Source organism: Bos javanicus, chromosome 14, assembly GCF_032452875.1.
Source record: "Bos javanicus breed banteng chromosome 14, ARS-OSU_banteng_1.0, whole genome shotgun sequence".
NCBI lineage: Eukaryota > Metazoa > Chordata > Mammalia > Artiodactyla > Bovidae > Bos > Bos javanicus.
Window position 1 is genome coordinate 16,610,776 of NC_083881.1, and position 21,179 is coordinate 16,631,954.

The 21,179-nt window shown below is 38.1% G+C and overlaps 1 protein-coding gene across 1 annotated transcript in view; it reads left to right on the forward strand.

Moving 5' to 3' along the window:
- Nucleotides 1–2,203: 2,203 nt before the first annotated feature.
- ATAD2 (ATPase family AAA domain containing 2) overlaps nucleotides 2,204–21,179 on the forward strand; it is a 64,824-nt gene continuing 45,848 nt past the window's right edge. The window contains exons 1-6 of the mRNA XM_061438677.1: nucleotides 2,204–2,758; nucleotides 11,429–11,577; nucleotides 18,263–18,312; nucleotides 19,784–19,949; nucleotides 20,306–20,408; nucleotides 20,666–20,753. Of these exons, the coding sequence (XP_061294661.1) occupies nucleotides 2,591–2,758; nucleotides 11,429–11,577; nucleotides 18,263–18,312; nucleotides 19,784–19,949; nucleotides 20,306–20,408; nucleotides 20,666–20,753 (724 nt within the window). The 5' untranslated portion in view covers nucleotides 2,204–2,590. The remainder of the gene's footprint in view (nucleotides 2,759–11,428; nucleotides 11,578–18,262; nucleotides 18,313–19,783; nucleotides 19,950–20,305; nucleotides 20,409–20,665; nucleotides 20,754–21,179) is intronic.

The window sequence follows — 21,179 nt, forward strand, 5'->3', positions numbered from 1 at the left end:
ACTCTTAACAACAATCAAGGTACAGTAATGCATAAAGAAAAGGCAACAGACTAGGCTGATTTAAATATTGTTCTTTTTTGCTTACATTTATATTGGGTAAACAATCATCTGAAAGCTTTTTTTTTTTCTGTTGTAAAGGTAATACATATTTAGTGCAAAAAAAATTAGAAAAATTGACTAAAGTACAAAGAAACTACACAACCACCATAATATTGCCATCCAGAAACTAACCATTAATATTTTGTTGTAGTTTCTTTTGGGCTTTTTCCAATGCAAATATACGCATATACACTTATCCTTTTTTAAAATCAAAGATGGAATTGTATGATATGTAAGTCTTTGTACTTTCTTAACAAGTTACAATACATTATGCACAACTTTCCATGTAATTAACACAGCTGCATCCTAATTTTAAAGAATGTTTATTTATTTGGCTGTACCAAGTCTTAGTTATGGCATACAGGATCTTCAGTTGTGGCATGTGGGATCTAGTTCCCTAACAAAGGATAGAACCTGGGCCCCCTGCATTGAGGGCACAGTCTTAGCCATTGGACCACCAGGGAAGTCCTGCATTGTAATTCTTACTGACTGTATAGCAGTCTTCTTAAGGATCCTCTGAGGGACATTCAAGTTGTTCTCTGCTCTTTGACATTATAAATAATGCTGTGGTATATATCACGGTGCATACATTTCTATAAACTCTTAAAAGGTCAAATTTTAAGTGCTGAATATTTAATAATTTCTGTATCTTAGGTGTGAATGGAAAGAAATTTCAGATAATCCCTCCAAACTTGCTTTAGCCATAGCTTTCTCTAAGTTAAGTACAGCTTCATCTTGCCATTAGCTCAAGCAAATAAGCAACCAAATACTGGGGTAATCTTCTACTCCTCTCTTTCCCTCATGCCTAAATCCAATTAATGAGCAAATTCAGTTGGCTCTTTCTTCCAAACATGCCTAGTATTTGACCATGTCTCATTACCTCCACAGCTCTCATTCTGGTCTGTGTCACTTCATCTGTTGCCTGGATAATCCTCGTGCCCTCCTACCTATAACTGCCAGATTTAGCAAAAAACATACAGGACACCCAGTTAAAACTCAGTTTCATATTAACAATGTATTTTTAACATGTTTGTCCCCAATATTGTATTCTCAAGGCAGCAGAGAAAGGGATTCTTTCCAAAAGTCCGAATAGGTCACTCCTTTGTTCAAACCCTGTGATGTCTTTTCATCTCACTTATAATAAAAAGCAAAAAATCTTTGAGGCCTTGCAGGATCTGCTTCTAGCAGCATTTTCCTCTTTGATCTCACTGGCCAGCTGTTCCCCGCTCCCTTCTTGCATCTCTCTTCTCCCAGATATACATAACCTCCTTTAGATCTCTGCTTAAACTTCATGAAGCTCTCTCTAATCGCTATTTAAAATCTCACGCTTCCCTTCACCTTCCCTATTTCACATTTCTCTGTAACACTTACTACCTTGTAACAAACATATCATGTATTCAGTCTTCCTCCTTTCACCAGAATTTAAGTTCCACGAGGGCATTTTTGCTTTTAGTTCACAGCTGCATTCCGAGTGCTTAGAATACTGCCTGGCACGTAATAGATGCTCAATAAATATATAATACATGTCGAGTTTAGGAAACGCAGACATCCAAATCAATAAATAGCTTTTGTTTCTGTTTCGCTAGGGCTCCGCTCACATTCTGATCATTCAGCACGCTGCTATTATCAAAGTAGTTGTGTGACTGCTTTATTTTCAGATAAATTATTTTCTTCTGGAATAGTAGTAAATATTTATATGTAAGGCATAATAATATCTTAGAACCTTAGGTGTTAAAAATCAGAGTTAATTTACAGATTAGGAGATCTAAGAGCAGGCGGGGAGAATCTTTTGCTCAAGATCGCGGGAAAGGGTGGCGCTGGGTTACAGAACCTGCTTTTAACTATAATACTCTACCCGCTCGCTTCTAACTCTGTCTCTTAAACTCGTTTGGGTTATCAGTAAGAGTCCTTAAGAAGCAAAGTCAAAACCTGTCACAAGTCAAGTGCATTCTCCCGCCCCAGTCAAGGACTCCGCATTTTCTATTTGAATCCCGCGTGGCGGGAAGCGGAGGGCTGGTGTCGGAAGTGGCGGGGCGGGGCCACCAGGCCCCGCCAGCCAATCAGAAAGGCCGGGAGCCTCCTTTCCCGCGCCCCCCCGCCCCGCCAGCGTCCACGCGCCAAAATTCCAAACAGGACGTCTCGCAACCATCCGTAGTGTTCCTCCGCCGAGCTCAGCGAGCCGGAATTATCTAAGAAAAAGGAGTAACCAGTCTCCTGTCACTGTCGCCTCGGCCCCTGATACCGTCGGTGTGGGTTCTGCTCAAATTCGGCCCAAAGCCCTCTGCGCTACGGAGAGGAAAGTTTCGAGCCCGCCGTGGTAGGGTGGCGGCGTGGGCGGGACTGGCGGCGGAGGGATTCCGGGCGCGCGCGCTGCGGCCGGCGGCGCGGCGCAAGTGGCGCCAGAATTCGGAGCGCGGAAGCGCCTGAGCGGCTGTTGCCTGAACTCTGGTGCGTCTCCTGCCGCGGACGGCAGGGCAAGAAGGGAGAGAAGATGGTGGTCCTTCGCAGCAGCCTAGAGCTGCAGAGCCACCCCGCCGCCTCGGCCACGGACTCTCTGGACCTGTCCAGCGAATTCCTCAGTTTGGAGCAGATCGGCCGGAGGCGGCTCCGCTCGGCCGGCGCCGCTGAGCAGTCCGCCGTCACCGCGGCCGCCGCGGGTGTGAGTACCGGCCTGGGGCGGGCCCCTGGGGCCGGGCCTGGGGGACTGCTCGCTGCCCACTGCCCGGCAGGGCCTTGCGAGATGGGAGTGGGCGGTGGGATCGGAGTGACAGTTGGCTGGGGGTGGGGCAGAGAAGAGGGGGTGTAGGTTGGGAGAAGTATTTGTCGAGGACGCGTAAAATGGAAGGCTTCTCAGAATCGGAGCCCGAAGGGGTGTGTGGGTCTGGTGGAGAGAAGAGCTGACTGTTGAGAGGGTGTGTTAATCTGGTTTCACTCAAGAGGAAACCGGAGGTCTCCGCAGCCGAAGTGCAGTTCGGGGCCCCACCTTGGTTAGCGGCTTGCCCCGCCCCCCACCTCGCACACCTCCGGGACCGATGGCCCAGGCTGCCGCCCTAGGTTCGCAGCGATCGCGAGCCACGCGCGTTTACCGAGCGCTTACTTGTGTGCATAACGAGTGTCTTAGAAGCCGCGAGTGGATAGAAAGATTGTGACTCAGGTTCCCTGACCTAGAGTTTACGATCCAGAGAAGTTCGGTAATCCGAACGCCCTGAATAACACCAGGTTGCATAACGTGGAGGGATGGAGAGCGACGTTTCATTTACGTCTTCTTTACTTAAGCCTCATAACAGCACCATGAGAATGGATAATTACGTATCTTACCGATGAAAAAAAGGACTCGGGAAGTGGTAGATCGAAGTTGGAACTTGGATCTTCCGCTACCACAACCCGTTCCCTTTCCCTTATTTTCGTGTTAACAGCTATAAACAAGGTCTGTAGGTTTCCATGGAGGTGGAGCAGTATAGTCTTCTTGAAAGAAGTTCTTCTCCTAGGTCTGATGTACAGATGGGATGTTTGATTGGTAGATTCAATTAAGTCCGAGGGAGAGAGTCCCTCCACCTTCCCTCCGCCACCCCCCAGCTGCTGAAAGAGACACAGATGGAGGAGACCGCGTTCACAAAATGTTACAGTAATTGAGGAAGCAACAGTACATAGCAAAGTTAAGGCAGCAGAAAGTAGTCTAGTTCTGTTGAAGCGAAGGGTAGTCATGGGGGTGGGAAAAACAGGACGGGAGATAGGGTTAGAACTGGTAAGTCAGACTGAAGCTGAGGGGAGGTGTGTATGGTGGGAGAGAGTGAAAAACATAGGTAAGGGAGAGATCGGGATATGAAATTGTCAGAATCTCTTGTAGAGGCCTCATCAGAATTACTTCTTAACCGAGGGGAATGAAAGAGCCCATTCAGTCTCTGACATTGTGATTCTGAATTGAAAAAACAAATAATTTCCTGACTTTCAGGATCTGTTTCCCAGTCACAGACTGAAGTTGTTAGAGATCTAGGGAGGCTGGACACTTCTTCAATGAACTCTGTCACTTATTAACCTTTGTTCAGAAGAACTAATTAATTTCAGTAAATATTGAGTGTTTATTATCTTCAGGACAGTGCCAGTTCCTGTGACCGTAATGCTGTATTGAGTAGTGGTTAAGTAATATAGGCACTTAAAACAACTGTTAGTTCTTCCTGTGATAAACCATAATGGAAAAGAATATAAAAAAGAATGTGTATGTTTATGTATAACTGAGTCACTTTGCTGTGCAGCAGTAGTTAATACAGTGCTGTAAATCAACTATACTTCAGCAATTAAGAAATTTTAAAAAATGTTCTGAACATCAGCTTACCAATATCAGCAGGTTTCTGTACTTTTTGAAAGGGGGTGAAACCCACCACATGGCTAATGAGAATTAAATGTGATCATGCACGTAAGGCAATTACGTGGACACTTGGCTGACATATAGGACACAGTTATTGTCAGCTGTTAAGACCTCAGTCAACTTTAATGGGCACTTTTTTTTTTTCTTTGAAGTTTCTGAGGCTGAAAACCTTAGAGTCATCCTTTTCTCTTAGTTCATATTAGCAAATTCTGTTGGCTTCACTTTCAGAATATATTCAGAATCTGACCACTACTCAGCTGCTCCAGTGTTGCCTTTCTGATTCAAGCTGTTAGCTCTTGCCTGGATTATTAAAATAGATGTTTTTGTTTTTGTTACATTGGGTGGCTTGTGGCATCTTAGAACCAGGGATTGAAACTAGGCCCTGGCACGGAGTCCTAACCACTGCACCACCAGTGAATTCCCACGGGTTATTAACGTAGATTCGTCACCAGCCTCCCTATTTGCCACCCTTACATATACATATACACCCTCCTCCCTTGAAAGTCTGAGTTCTCAGTATAGCTTACAGAGGGATCTTTTTAAAAGTCGTAACAGTTGATCACTCTGCTCAAAAATCCCTATCTAAATAGAATAAAAGTTGAGAAACAGCCCTATGCATCCTTACCCCTTCCCTTTATGATGACATCCTCTTCTATTCTTCCTTTTGAAAAACCCAGTCTATTGCAGCCACTTTGGCCTAGCTGCTCATTGAATCCCAGAGCCTTTGCACTTGTTCTACCTTTGGTTGGGAATATTCTTTCTCTGGATATCTGCATCAGATGTTCCTTTACCTTTTACATTTTTTTAAAATTAAAAGCAACAACAACAACTCAGAACTCATAGTACTTAATGTGTTCCAAGAATCTTACAAATATTAACTCACTCCTCATAACTTTGTAAGATAGGCATCCTTGTTTAACAGATAAGGACAGACTTTAAATAACTTGCTCAGTTCACCTTTATATGAAGAAGTAGCGCTGCAAGTCCGACGTAGGAGAACCTGGATGACGTAGCCTGTTTGAAGTGTTTGCTAACTACCTTGTCCTAACAACCCTACTGAAAATTGCAAACTGCTCGTTGTCAGGATGCTCTGCTCTGTTTTATGTTCCCTAGCATTTACCACCTTCTAAATATTGTATAATTTCCTACTTTTAAAATATTCTTCTCTCCCCAAGTCAGAATGGAACTCCATAGGGACTTGGATTTTGAACTTTTGTTCAGCAGTGTATGCTCCTAAGCACCTAGAGCATGTTAGGTGCACGGTAAATATTTGGTTGATTGTCTTGCTGAATCAGTGGTATGTGGTGGTCGAGCAGCTAGCACTTGGATGGTTGTGGGAGGGTAGAAAAGATATTTTTTCCCAGCTAGGATTTCCAGTAGGGATTATTACACCTTTTTGAGACATAGTATTCCTCCGTGGGATAGATTGTAACCAGAGGGTTATTTAGTGAGCATAGGATTGGGTCTTGAGGGGGTAATATATTCATGCTGAGGAAGTTTACCAATAGAAAAAAACGAAACATACCGTTGTGATTGGAATATTTTCTAATTACAGGACTTTACATTCAGTGGATTTGATTTGATTATAGCTTGCTTTTTACATCAGTTACGCATTTCAGAAACTTCCTTGATCCACTCTCATTGTACTTGAGTATTTCTTAGTCTCATTCATGCTTTTATTGACAGAGCATTTCTTGGAGTAGATTTCTTTTTGAAGATGGTTGGATTTATTCGTATTCGTTAACTTGTACTTTTCTTCATCTGATCTTGGAGGTTGACCTCCAGGTTCTAAAGATAAAGTTACCTGTTAACCACATTTTGCTTTTACGTTTTGAATATGATCTCACTTAACTGGGCTTAAGGATTTTTTCCCCCTGACCTATATGGGTTCCCGGAAAATATTTTGTTGTTGTTTTAAATCTGTTTCTTTGATTTTATTTTCTTAAACTTTATAAGTTTGGATGCCCCTTTCTTTTGGAGTCAGGCTAGCCATTGTCCTTCTGGGCTTTCACAGAGCTGAGTCTCTTCAATTCATTAAAGTTAGGGTTGTTTTTCATGCTGAAGAGACATTTAAGGATGGGTAGTGGGGTTCGGTTGTGTTTGTGTACATTTTATTCTGTATGTTATTAGGTAAAATAAACACACTGTAGTATGTAGAAGGTATTGGGTTCTTTTCTTTTTTCATTGTACGTTTATTTAGAGGTCTGGAAAGATAATCCAAACTTGACACTGATATATACAACCCTTGGGAGATTTTTTAAAACTTGAAACATATCACAACATAATGAAAAATGCACAGCTCAGTGAAGTATCTCGAAGCATGGATAGATTTTGACATGTAGTGGTGAATATTACTCCCTGGAGTTGGCCACTCTGGATTTGAGGGAGTATACTTGTTTTGTGACAATAATAGTCCATTTTTATGTTTGTTTTGGGCTGGCTCTTGATTTTAGGCTTAGAAGTTGCAACTTTTAGATCAGGAATCTGATAAGATAGTGTTTAAGATGGATTATAGACAACAAATCCGAGAGTTTCGAAGACCAGTTAAAAGATTATAATGCTGGTAGCTACCAGGCATATAGCACTTGCTGTGTGCCAGGTTTCCCCTGTAAAGTAACTATTAAGCAGTTTGTTAAATAGATTCATGTAATGGCTGGATTACTATTCATTCAAAAAGATTTTTAGAATAATACTTCACGACTTGGGAAAATGATCGTATCACTAGAAAAAAGTTACAAAGCATAAATAATATTAGCTCAATTTAAAAATTGTGTGAATATGTATGCATAGGAAAAGAATGGTTTGTGTATCCAAAGGTTTAACCCATTTCTATCTGTGGATAACTGAAATTGAGGGTGATAGTTTTATTGTTGTACATTTCTTAATTTTTCCATTTGTAATGGGCACATATTGCTTTTATTTTTATATTGCTTTTATAAAGAACATTTTTGAAAGTTATATTTTTAAATTCCTCAGTGTATGCCCAGGTACAGGTGATTCTCAAAACACTTGTTTTGTTTTTTTCTCCATGCTGTTAAGGAGAGCCTTTCTTGATGCTTAGTACTTACTTAGGGATAATGAACTAAGCCAATCTCTGCAAATCACAGATTCACTTAGACTGCTTAAAGGTTAAGTCTTCTGAGTTTCTCAGGGAATCTTTTTTCCCAGTATTTAGCACTCCCCTCCTTTTTTTCTGTAGAAACCTTTTTTTTTTTTTTTTAATTCCCAGGAATATGGTGACATTTATTTTTTTTATTGTAATATAAATAACAAAATTTATCATTTTAGCCATTTTAAATATAGAGTTTTGTAACATTAAGTATATTAACATTATTCAATAACCCATCACCACTCTCAATCTCCAGAATTTTTCATCTTCCAAAACAAACTCTGTACTTATTAAATATTCCCTGGTATTTTTAAGAATAAGGGAATTCTCTGGAATTCCCAGGTGGTCCAGTGGTTTGAACTCAGCACTTTAACTGCAGTGGCCCAGGTTGAATTCCTGGTCTGAGAACTGAGATCCCGCCCAAGTGGCCAGAAAATCACACACACACACACTAAGTCTCCATTTTCCCTCTTCTGAGCCCCTGGCAAGGAGTCTCATAAGAGGAAACCTACAATATTTGTTCTTTTGTGACTGACTTATTTCACTTAGCATAGTATATTCATTCATGTTATTTCAGTGTGTTAAAATTTCCTTTATTTTTGACTGAATAATATTTCATTGTGTGTACTATATTATTGTTTTAATCCATTCATTTGTTGATGAAGTCTGCTTTCACCTTTGGGCTATTGTGAATATGCTGCTGTGGACAGGAGTGTTCAGGTATCTCTTCAGGCCCCTGTTTTCACTTTTTTTTGAGTATTGTGCCCAAAAGTAGCATTGCTGGATGATGTGGTAATTCTGTGTTTAATTGTTTTTGAAGAATTGCCATATTCATTTCCACAGTATACACAGGGGTTCCAGTTTCTTCACTTTCTTGCCAACACTTACTTTCTCTCTCTCTGTCTCTTTTTTTTTCCTGGTAATAGCCTTCCTAATTGGTGTGATCCCCTGTTGGGTTTGATTTCTGTTTCCTTATGACTAGTTATGTTGAGCATCTTTTCATGTGTATATGGGCTATTTGTGTATATTCTTTGAAGAAATGTCCATTCAAGTCCTTTGCCTGTTTTTAACTTTTTATTGTTGTGGCAGTATAGAATTTATATATTGTGGGTATCAGTCCTTTGTCATTGTCAAATACATGATTTGCAGATACGTTCTCCAGTTCCAGGAGTTTCCACTTTACTTAATTGATAATGTCCTTTGTACAAAAGTTTTTTTAATTTTGATGAAGTCCAACTTAATCTTTTATTTTGTTGTCTGTGCTTTTGGTGTCCTAAGAAATCATTGCCAAATCCAATATCATGAAAGTTTTCCCTATGTTTTCTTCTGAGTTTTAAAATTTTTTTAGCTTTTCATTCTCTTACATTTTTAAGCTGCCATCTAAGGTCCTCCCCATCCCCCACATCAGTTTAAATAGTTACAAAGGAGATAATTTCTGTCATTTTTTTAAAGTTGACATTAAAAAATAAAACTATTGCATCACACTTTTATAAGTAACCCCTGGAATCTAAAAATCGTAGTTATTTGATACCTGTCTTGAAGCATTAAAAGTTAACGCATGAACAAGCTCTTTTAGCAGCCAGAAATTTTACCTTGATTCTTTTCTCTTTTAATTTTTATTTCCCATCCACTTAACTAACAGCATTTTATCTTGATATATTTTCATGCTTGAAAGTCATTAGTTAATTATCCTTTCATACTTGTAAAACAAAATTTGTATTTTTCCACTTTTCCATGACAGAGCTCTAAGAAATAAAATTTTTGTGCATTAAATTATTGTAATTATTAATATTCAACTGATGAAAACAACAAAAATATTTTTATTAAAATGATTAAACATAGGAAGTAATATTTTGTTAGGATTTCATGTGGTTGAAGTCTCCCTACCCACCCAGTTAGCTTATGTATCTGTGGGCAGATCTTATTTATTGTTGAGGACAGTGTTTTGGCATCTTGCTTCATTGTTTTTGTAAAGGTAAGTGCTGAGAAACATTGTTCATATAAATAAATAGATAGTAATGAAAGGAGTTTTGTTTGCAGTGCCACTCAGTTTTTCTGGCTTATGTGCAGAAAATCACTTGCCAAACATTTTTAATGGTCTCTTAGCTTGATTAGGTCTCCTTTCAATTTTGTTAAAAGCGAAGAATTGGGAACATCTAACAAAGGAAAGGATTTGTTGCCTAGCATAGTCATTCATTTTCTTAACACCTACATTAGTGTTTTTCTATGTTTGGCTCTTTGAAGATTTTTAATGCCTTGAAGCAGCCTATAATAGTAAGATTCAGAATGAGTGAGAGATATGACTTTCTTTTGTAAAATGGGAGAAAGGTAAATTTAAGAGGATGCCTTGTGTTAGGATGTCTTCTTAGATCCATTTTAAGAAAAAGTACATATGGAATTTGAGAAACTAAAAATAAATACCCTTAAACAATTTTTTTGGAGTCTTATATTACACCACATGCATATAAGATGTAGGTATTCATTTTAAAAATAATGCACTTACCTAAATGCACAGGTGTTCTTTTTTCAGACATCTTGAAATACGGGCACATTGATGAAAGTGTGTAGCTCAGACATATCACTTAATATCTTATGAAGAACCTAATTGTTTTTAACTTGTCCTCTCATGCCTTTAAGAGCATGTCAGTTTCTTACACAGGTCCTTATGATATAAATATTCTTACTTGTGAGCCCATCAAATATTCTTCCTGAAACAAAATTAAATGACAAAATATCCTAATAAAACATAATGAAATGACCAGGTAAAGCCAGCCTAAGAAGCGTGGGGGGGGGGGAATGGAATAACAGAAATTCTTGATTATTCCAAAAAGAGGCAAGAGAGGGAAATGAAAGGATGAGAGAAGAAATGGGACAACTAGAAAACAAATAAAATGTTAGATTTTAAAACCAAAAAAAAAAAAAAAAAGCGTGGGGGGAACGACGTTTCATTAAAAAAAATAAATGCCTGTTTTTCTAAAATTATAAATTTTTAGAGTAGTAAAATTTAGGATTATAGTGTTGTTAGGTACATTTCCTTCTCTTCTAATGTAAAAATATCCTTTATGTGGTTTCTAAGAGGCATGTATGAAATCTTGAACAGTTTATGATAGAACCTCTGTAGCTTATAAAGCCAACCCACTAACTTAGAGAGTCTCTGTTGAGCAAAAACAAAGTTACATGGCACTCTGTGGTTTTTACAAGAAATTAACATATTTAATGGAGAAGGAAATGGCAGCCCACCCCAGTATTCTTGCCTGGAGAACCTCATGGACAGAGGAGCCTGGAGGGTCCATGGGGTCATAAAGAGTCGGACACGACTTAATAACTTAACAATTAACATATTTAAACAGTCTTTAAATTCATTTTTACATTATCTGACTGAAACTGTGTGAGATAGTAATGACTCCTTTTTGTCATTGAAGCCAAAATTGCTTCTGAAGCCAAAAGTTCTGATTGTCTAGTTATTTTAAAGTTGCCGCCAGTGGTTCCAAGTTTGTGTGTGTATCTTTCTAATTTCTGTAGCCTTAAAAAAGAGGAGCACTTACTGTTATGAACTAGTACAACTTTTTATCAGTGGCAGAAAATTTCACTCTAGACTACTTGTTATGAAATAGAACTATAAACCATTAATAAATCTTAAATTAGCCACCTTATAGACATTATTCATACTTGTTTATCATAAAATGATTATCCTAGATATTAACTATTTTAGTTTCTTGTGGAGATGCAAAAATAATACTGTTCCAAAAGCAGTTGTTACAAACTTTTTAATCAGAGAGAAGTCTTAGGAGTTTAACTGGGATATTTGACTGAAGAAAAAAACTTAAATGGCTTTTTAAATTTTTCTTTTGAAGGATGGGTCTTCAGTTAAGGAAGTTGAAACCTACCACCAGACACGTACTTTAAGGTCCTTGAGAAAAAATGCACAGAATTCTTCAGATTCTAGTTTTGATAAGAATACGGTGATAACGGAGAAACATGCTAATGGCAGACATTTTACAAGGTAATACAGATGCTTGAATGTTAATTCAAAATAGTTTTAAAGTATTAATTCAGGATTTGCATTTAATTTTTAAGTGTGTTCTTAACTGATCAAAAGTTCAACTTATAAAATGAAATTTATTTGAAATGAAATTGTGCTAAATAAATATTATTGAATTAAAAATTTAATATGTACTAGGTTTGTTATTTTCTTATTCAAAAGCAGTGTCTGTTATGTGTATGAGTGCAGCTGACAAGGTTGGTTGACACAGAATCAGTTCTGGGTACTTGAGTAATCTAAAGAGACTTTTATGACTGTAACTTGCTTATGATATATGCTTCTGATTCAGAGCCTATGCTTTGCATGCTAAGTTGCTCCAGTCACCTCCGACTCTTTACGATCCTTTGGAGCCCACCAGGCTCTTCTGTCCATGAAATTCTCCAGACAGTACTGGAGTGGGTTGCCATGCCCTCCTCCAAGGGATCTTCCCAACCCAGGGGTTACACCTGGTCTCTTACAACTCCTGCATTGGCAGGCAGGTTCTTTACCGCTAGTGCCACCTGGGAAGCATGTATAAAAAGCTTTTATTCAAGATACTATTTGTATTTCTGATTGCTTGCTATCAAGGTTTTCATCAATTCAAAGTCATTTATGAATATCTCTGTTGATATGCTTCTAAAACTTTTCACAAAGGAGGCAGAACATGTTTTTCCTTTATTTTTGGTTTTTGATTTGTTCAGTGGGACTAGGTGGCTATATACATATTTAAATTTCATTTCTCAAGAACCCTGAGATAGATAGCATGAATCCCATGTTAATACTCAAGGAATTAGTTTCAATGAATTAGGAAGTATGTACTTCATGGAGTTTAAGTTTACTTGGCCCAGGGAAAATTTAAATCTAACTTTAATTAGCTCAGAACTTTCACTTTTCTCCCCATTTTGGTGGGCTTAATACAGATGGTGGGGGTGCCAATTAGAATAAAATTTGTTTTGATGAAATAATTATTTTTACATTAATTCTTCTCATAAAGAATGGAAGCCCACTTGCTCTCAAGTAGAATTTTTTTATTCTTAAATTGTGTAACAGATTCTCCAGATAAGTGAGGTTGTGCCATTTTAAGTTTGTTTCTTTGTTACTGTTATTTTTCAATTATTTACTTGGTCTATTATTATATGTATTTAAATCTGCATCTTATTTCATCTACTGTTCATGGAATTGAAGAAGGAAATGGTAACCCACTCCAGTATTCTTGCCTGGAAAATTCCATGGACAGAAGCACCTGGTGGCCTACAGTCCATGCGGTCACAAAGAGTTGGACATGACTGAGTACATTCATGGAATACCTACTACTGTATTTCATGGAATCCAAGGTAGCAACAGTTGAAACATGGAACATTATTTTATGAGACAGTAAGAAAGGAAAAAACACTGAAAATTAAAACTATGACATACCATCAGTTATACATCCCAATTTTGGGCATGTTAAAATGGGGAGGGGTACAATTTTTAGAATCATTGAAACACAATTTAAGTTACCCCACTATTTCTAAAATTTGTCTTCTTAGAGTAGAGTTGGGAGGAGAGGGTCCATAAATTCTCAATGAGAATTTAAAGATTTCTTTCATGATCTGAAGAAAAAAATAACTGTTCTAAATCATCTACCTTGCTGCCTTGTAGAGAGCAGCCATAAAAGAAATCATCTACCTTGCTGCCTTATAGAGAGCAGCCATAAAAGAAATCATCTACCTTGCTGCCTTATAGAGAGCAGCCATAAAAGTTCAGGCTCTGCATTTATGTTTACAGTTGGCCCAAGTAGTACTGCTTTAGTTATCTCAGGGTCATGAGATGAGAACCCATTCTGACCTTGATACATAAGCGATGCCTCTGCTTCCAAGAGAAAGCTGTGTGATGTGATGTCATACATGCCGTTCAGATGAAGGTTTAGAGCCCTTTAGATAAGAGGAGTGGATGCGTCGAGTCATCCAGATGCACAACAAGCATGATAGGTAGCATGCTAAACTCAAGAGAAACCCATAGCAATCTGAATTAAATTCACACAGCAAATAGAATTTGTGTCAGGAAACCTCCAGTGTATTCTGTTAATATTTTTGTTGATGGTTGTTTTTATAGTTTTATTTGTATAAAACTTAAATGAATTTATATCTAGTTTGGCTTGTACATAATCATAAAAAAATTAATATAGGAAATCCTCAAAATCTTTATAAGGCTCTGTATGTTACTCAGGTTTGTGAAACATTGTGCTCGGTGTTAAAGGAATGTATTAAAATAAATGCTGTTTTAATCTTGATTTAAAGATGAATGACTTGGTGTTTTTAAATTAGAATCTTCCTAAAATATATTGAATTCCTGTCTCTTTATTATTTTAAAATAACCATTGAAATATGATTTACATACCATAAAATTCATGATTTTTAAGTGTAATTCATTGGTTTTAGAGTATTTAGTGGTATTGTTCAAGTGTTGCTGCTATCTAATTTCAAGACATTTTCTTCACCCTAAAAAGAAACCCAATGCCCATTATCCCTCCATCCTCAGCCCCTTGGGAACTGAAAATCTACTTTCTATCTCTATTTAGATTTCTAAATCTATTTTCTATCTATTTGCCTATTCTGGACATTTTATACAAGCAGAATCAAACTCTGGCCTTTTGTGTTTGGCTTCTTCTACTTGATACAATGTTTTGAAGGTTTATCTATATTGCAGTGTCTATCAGCACTTCATTTTATTGTCAAATAAGATTTCGTTGTATGAATGTTTTGTTTATCTACTCATTAGTTGATGAACATTGAATTGTTTACCCTTTTGGATTATTTTGAATGATATGAAGACTGGTGTACAGATATTTGTGTGGACATAGAGTTTTGGTTTTTGGGTATATGCCTTGAAGTGAATTATTGGGTTGAATGGTAACTCTGTTTTAATGTTGAACTGCCAAACTGTTGTCCATAGCAGCTGTGCCATTTTATATTCTCACCAGCACTGTATGAGGGTCCCACTTTGTCTACATCCTCACTAACACTTGTCATAGATGGTTAATAATGTTGGATTATTTTTCTTGTGCTTGTTGGCTGGCTCTTTATATATTTCCTGTAGAGAATAATTCCTATCTTTAAAAGAATTCCCTGTATTCAGATCATTATTGCAAAGGCTCTAATTTATATAGATAACATCAGGATCTGTTTGTACAAGACTTATATAACGTGGCCTATAGTATTTTTGAATTCTGCTTTATCTAGTTTTCCTATTTCTTACCAGGATGACTGTTCGCTATTGCCAGTTTGCCTGATTATAATAATTTTTTTACTTCTTTCTGTGTGTTTTTACCCACCAACCCTTTGTTTTCAGTCTATTTGGGACTCAAAGACCAGGGAACCAAGGTTGATAGAATAATACAGAAAGATTTGAGTAACTATGGCTTGAGGGAAGACAATATATTTGTTTAGTCCTAAAGTTCTTAACTAGGGTCTACTAATAGTGTTTTTTCAGGCAGCATATGAAAACTCTGAAACAGTGTTTTAAACTTACATGTGTATATGCAGTTTTCTAGGGAGAAAAGTGGAGAAGGAAATGGCAACCCACTCCAGTACTCTTGCCTGGAAAATCCCATGGACAGTGGAGCCTGGTAGGCTGCAGTCCATGGGGTCGCTAAGAGTCGGACACGACTGAGCGACTTCACACTCACTTCTCACTTTCATGCATTGGAGAAGGAAATGGCAACCCACTCCAGTGTTCTTGCCTGGAGAATCCCAGGGACGGGGGCGCCTGGAGGGCTACTGTCTATGGGGTCGCACAGAGTCGGACACGACTGATGCGACTCAGCAGCAGCAGCAGCAGCAGGGAGAAAAGACCCATAGCTTTCATCATATTCTCAGGAGTTGACAAAAGTCCAGACACCTGTTTTTGTAAATAGTTTCACTGGGACACAGCCATGCCCATTCATTCTGTCTAGGGCTGCATTCCTACTTCAGTGTTAGAGTTGTATGAGTAGTTATGACAGAAACTGTACAGCTGACAAGCCAAAATATTTATTATCTAGCTGTTTAAGAAAAGGTATAGCAACCCTCGCAAGTAGGAAATTGCTTCCCTTCCCCTACAGACAAAAAAAGAAAAAGACACTGCTTTAGTCTTTGTATCCCTAGCATCTATTAGGGGGGCCTTGTTTGTAGAAGTGTAGACCTACATGGTATGGAGAGAGGGGCTCTTCCATGAGGAAACTCTATGAACCTGTAAACAAACTAGCCCTTGATCTGTAGATGGATTGCTGAAAAGTGTTTCTTTTTGTTCTTCATTCTTAAAGCCTGTTCCAAAAGAGTTAAGGAAGTCTAATGATGACTTACATTGTTACGAAGATATAGATGGTTTAGAATAAGATAGTTTCATTTTAAAGTGTTGCATTTGAAATTCCACGGGTATAACCAGCCCACTTGCAAAGAGCTTGATTTATAGGTTGATTAATGAAAGTGAAAGTCGCACTGTCCGGTCCTGACCGACTCTTTGAGACCCCATGGACTGACTATATAGTCCATAGAATTCTCCAGGCCAGAACACTAGAGTGGGAAGCCTTTCCCTTCTCCAGGGGATCTTCCCAACCCAGTGATCAAACCCAGGTCTCCCGCACTGCAGGCAGATTCTTTATCAACTGAGCCACAAGGGAAGCCCAAGAATACTGGAATGGGTAGCCTTTCCCTTCTCCAGGGGTTCTTCCTGACCCAGGAAATGAACCGGGGTCTCCTGCATTACAGGTGGATTCTTTACCAACTGAGCTATCAGGGAATATATAGCCTATCCAGGTATGGAAAATTGAATCCCTAAAAATAATGAGTGAATGAGACATACTGCTTTGTTTGCTTCAATGGGTTTGGGGAAAAATAGAGGAAGATACTTTTTTTTAAATCCTTTGGAAGGTGTTCTTTCCAATGCAGCAGACTCTGTATGTCAGTTTGTAGATGGGATATCTGATTCACAAATGTGACCGTTTCTACCTGTGAATAATAATGCATGTTGTGTGAAGATTGTAGCCAGCACATGTTCTTAGAGGAAAATTAACATGTCACTAATTTCTATGATGTGTTCTTAGGTCCTCAAGGATGTGGGACCACTATATTCTTGTTGTATAAAACACCTTGTCTTCTCTTTGCCCACTACTCAGTTCAGTTATACCTAAATACTTAGGATAAGGATTTCACTTCATGTTTTAAGTAAGATACTATGGTTTGATTAATTCTGCTTAGCTAAGACTTAATGCATACAGTTGACCCTCTGTAGCCACTGATTCTGCATGTGCAGTTTCAATCAACTGTGGATCAAAAATATTTTCCAACCAAAAATTCCAGAAAGTTCCAAAAAGCAAAACTTGAATTTACCACTCACTAACAACAGTTTGTTGTGATCCACACAGTCAAAGGCTTTGGTGTGGTCAGTAAAGCAGAAGTAGATGTTTTTCTGGAACTCTCTTGTTTTTTCTATGAGCCAATGGATGTTGGCAATTTGATCGCTGGTTCCTCTGCCGTTTCTAAATCCGGCTTGAACATCTGGACGTTCTCGGTTCACAAACTGTTGAAGCCTTGCTTGGAGAATTTTGAGCATTACTTCGCTGGCGTGTGAGATGACTGCAGTTGTGTGGTAGTTTGAACATTCTTTGGCACTGGCTTTCTTTGGGATTTGAATGAAAACTGACCTTTTCCAGTCCTGTGGCCACTGCTGAGTTTTCCAAATTTGCTGGCATATTGAGTGCAGCACTTTCACAGCATCATCGTTCAGGATTTGAAATAGCTCAACTGGAATTCCATCACTCCACTAGCTTTGTTCGTAGTGATACTTCCTAAGGCCCACTTGACTTTGCATTCTAGGATGTCTGGCTCTAGGTGAGTGATCACACTATCATGGTTATCTGGGTCATTGTGATCTTTTTTGTATAGTTCCTCTGTTTTCTTGCCGCCTCTTCTTAGTATCTTCTGCTTCTGTTAGGTCCATACCATTTCTGTCCTTTATTGTGCCCATCTTTGCGTGAAATGTTCCCTTGATATCTCCAGTCCCTTGGACTGCAAGGAGATCAAACCAGTCAATCCTAAAGGAAATCAGTCCTAAATATTCATTGGAAGGGCTGATGCTGAAGCTCCAATACTTTGGCCACTTGATGGGAAGAACTGATTCCTTGGAAAAGACCTGATGCTGGGAAAGATTGAAGGCGGGAGGAGAAGGGGATGACAGGATGAGATGGTTGGATGGCATCACCGACTCAATGGACATGAGTTTGAGCAGGCTCTAGGAGTTGGTGATGGACAGGGAAGCCTGGCATGCTGCAGTCCATGGGGTCGCAAAGAGTTGGACACGACTGAGCAACTGAACTGAACTGAACAACTGTTTATGTAGCATTTACATTGTATTAGATATTACAAGTGATTTGGAGATGATAAAGAGGATGGACATGGGTTATATGCAAATTCTAAGAGACTTACGCATCCTTGGATTTTGGTATCCACGGGGGACCCTAGAACCAATCCCTTCCTCACACTGAGGGACAACTGTATATCACTGAATTTCACAACAGGGTTCTTAGCCTTTATTTAGCTATAACTTATATAAACATATTTTTCCATTGTCCTAGTTCATTATATTATGAAATACAGGATTTAAAATTATGTCAATTATCTTGAGTTATTTAATATATTTTTTAATATAGGCAGTTGGCCAGACAGCAAGCTGATAAAAAAAAAGAAGAGTGCAAAGAAGGTAAGTAATGTTAAAGGCATTTAAAGTTTCTTAAATATTCAGTTTTTGTTTACAGGCATACTGAGGTACATACAATAAACTGTCCATATTTAAAGTATACAATTTTTTTGGTTTTGATGCAAGTGTGTGCTGTCAAACCATGACCATGAGAAGGTAGTAAAGATAACCACCTCCCAGAATTTCCTCAGGCCCCTTTATAATCACTGCTGGCTTCCCCAGCTCCTCTCCATGCCCTCCATGCCCCAAGGTTCCTAAGTGGCCGCCAGTCTGCTTTCTGCCACTGTAGAGTAGTTTGTATTTTCTACAGCTTTATATCAATGGAATTATACAGTATGTGTTCTTTTTGTCTGGCTTCTTTTACTCAGCATAATTTCTTTGAGAATCATCCATAGAGTTGCTTTCTGTTGCTGAATAGTAGTATTCCATTATATGGATATACCACAGTTTTTTTCCTTAGCTTTCTTTTAATATAATTGATATATAACTGTGTTAATTTAAGGAGTACAAGGAATGTTGATTCGATCCTTATATATTACAAAATGATTATTATCATGGTTTTAGCTAACACCTGCATCATGTCACGTAATTGCCATTTCTCTTATTGCTGAGAACATTCAAGCTACAGTCTCTTAGCAACATTAAATATCCAGTACAGTATTATTAACTATAATCAGTCTGCCGTATGTTAGAGCTCCAGAACTTACTCATTTTATGGCTGAAAATTTGTATTCTTTGACCAACAATCTTCTCCTTTCTCTTACTCCCCACCCAGTCCTTTGTAATCATTATTCTAGTCTCTGTTCCTGGATCATACATATAAGTGATGTCATTTAGTATTTGTCTTTCTCTGACTTGCTTCATTTAGCATAACGCCTTCAAGGTCCATCTGTGTTACTGCCACTGGCGGGATGTCCTGTTTCTTATGACTGAACACTGTTCTGTTGTATGTGTATTCCACATATTCTGTGGGGGATTTTTGTTTGTTTTTTAGGTTTGTTTTTGGGGTAGTGGCATGCCACACAGCTTGTGAAATCTTAGCTCCCCAACCAGGGCCCGGGGATTAAACCCAGACCCTCATAGTAGAAGTGTGGACCGCCAGGAAGTTCCCAGTCCCACATACTCTTTATCCATTCACCTCTTGATGGATACAGGTTGTTTCTCACAGTTGGTCTGTCTGTCTTTTGATGGACATTTGTTTTGGGTTGTTTCCATTTGGGGGCTGTCACAAAACTGCTTCGAACACTGTATACAAGTCTTTGTATTATTTATATATGTGTGTGTTCTCTTGAGAGTGGTGTGATCGGACTTATAGTAGGTGTGTGTTGTTTATTTTTACATAAGATAAGGATAAGTTCAAGAAACTAAAACTTTGTTACATGAGTGTGGCTCTTCAGTTGTTCACTTTAGAATTGTTTTATAAATGCTGTTATTTCAAATCTTTCTGTTTACTTTTATGTACACATCTCTGAAGACAAAGCAATTGCAGTTACTCGGTCATTGAGGACTAGAAGCATAGTTCAAAAAACAGAACACTTGCATGAAGAGAGCGGTGATGTTGAAGTTCGCCGGAGCTGTAGAATCAGAAGCCGCTATGGTAGTGTGAACCAGTCTGTACTGTTTGACAAACTTATAACAAAGTAAGTAAAACTCATTTAGATGAAGATTTAGCTGACAAAAACTTTTCGTTGGGGACTAAATTTTGACTAGCATGAATGTTAAATGCATTCCATTTATGTAAAGTATAAAGTGATTATTAGAGGACTTTGTAATAATTCTGTATGTGCATTTAACTATATTTGTATTTAAATTCTTATAAAGAATAGCTAAAATTTTTATAGTAGTAAATCGTGCTTCTTATAAAGATATTTAAAATTCCAGCGGTTGAAGAATATAATGGAAGAAAAATTAAGTTTTTAAAAATATACTACTCTTTAAAATATATATATACTACTCTTTCACAATTTTAGCTTATGTTTATATCATTTTTTTTAAGCACTGCTGAAGCTGTGCTTCAAAAAATGGATGATATGGAGAAGCAGCGTAGACGGCGAATGAGAAAACTTGAAGACTTGGAAGTATTTAATGAAACAGAAGAAGTAAATATATTCTTCCATTAAGGGGATGATTTCATAATCTCCAGTTTAACCTTTTTTCTGTAGTCCCTGTCCTTTCTTTTGGTTAAAGTATTCATTTTATTCAGCAATTATTTTATCAGTCACTAGAGTTATTACTAGAGTTGTAAGAGTTTATAACTGGAAATATCTTCATTATTTAAGTAAGGTTGGAAGGTCCTACTGGATTTATTTTAAATAAACATACTAAACAATAATGGATTTTATTTAAACATTTTTAGGGGAATCTTAACATGTACACAAGAGGGAAACAAAAAGATATTCAAAGAACTGATGAAGAAACAACTGACAATCAAGAAGGCAGTGTGGGTTAGTCTTTTCTCTTGTTCTGTCTTCTGGGTTTGAATTTCAATGCTTTTTATTTAGTAGGATATAGTCTTTTTATTCAGAAGCTATAACATGTATGGTAATTTGTGATAAATTAGGGAGTTGGTCATAGTGTCAGAAAAAAGTGAAAGTAAGGGAGATAAAAGGATAATGTGTTTTGCTGGGAATGTATTTGAAATAAACAACTCTAAAACAGATGAAACTGGTTTGCTTGTATAATACATCTACAGATAACATATGTCTACCTGTTTTATGTATGGAACAGTCTTATGGACTCTGTGGGAGAGGGAGAGGGTGGGAAGATTTGGGAGAATGGCATTGAAACATGTAAAATATCATGTATGAAATGAGATGCCAGTCCAGGTTCAATGCACGATACTGGATGCTTGGGGCTAGTGCACTGGGACG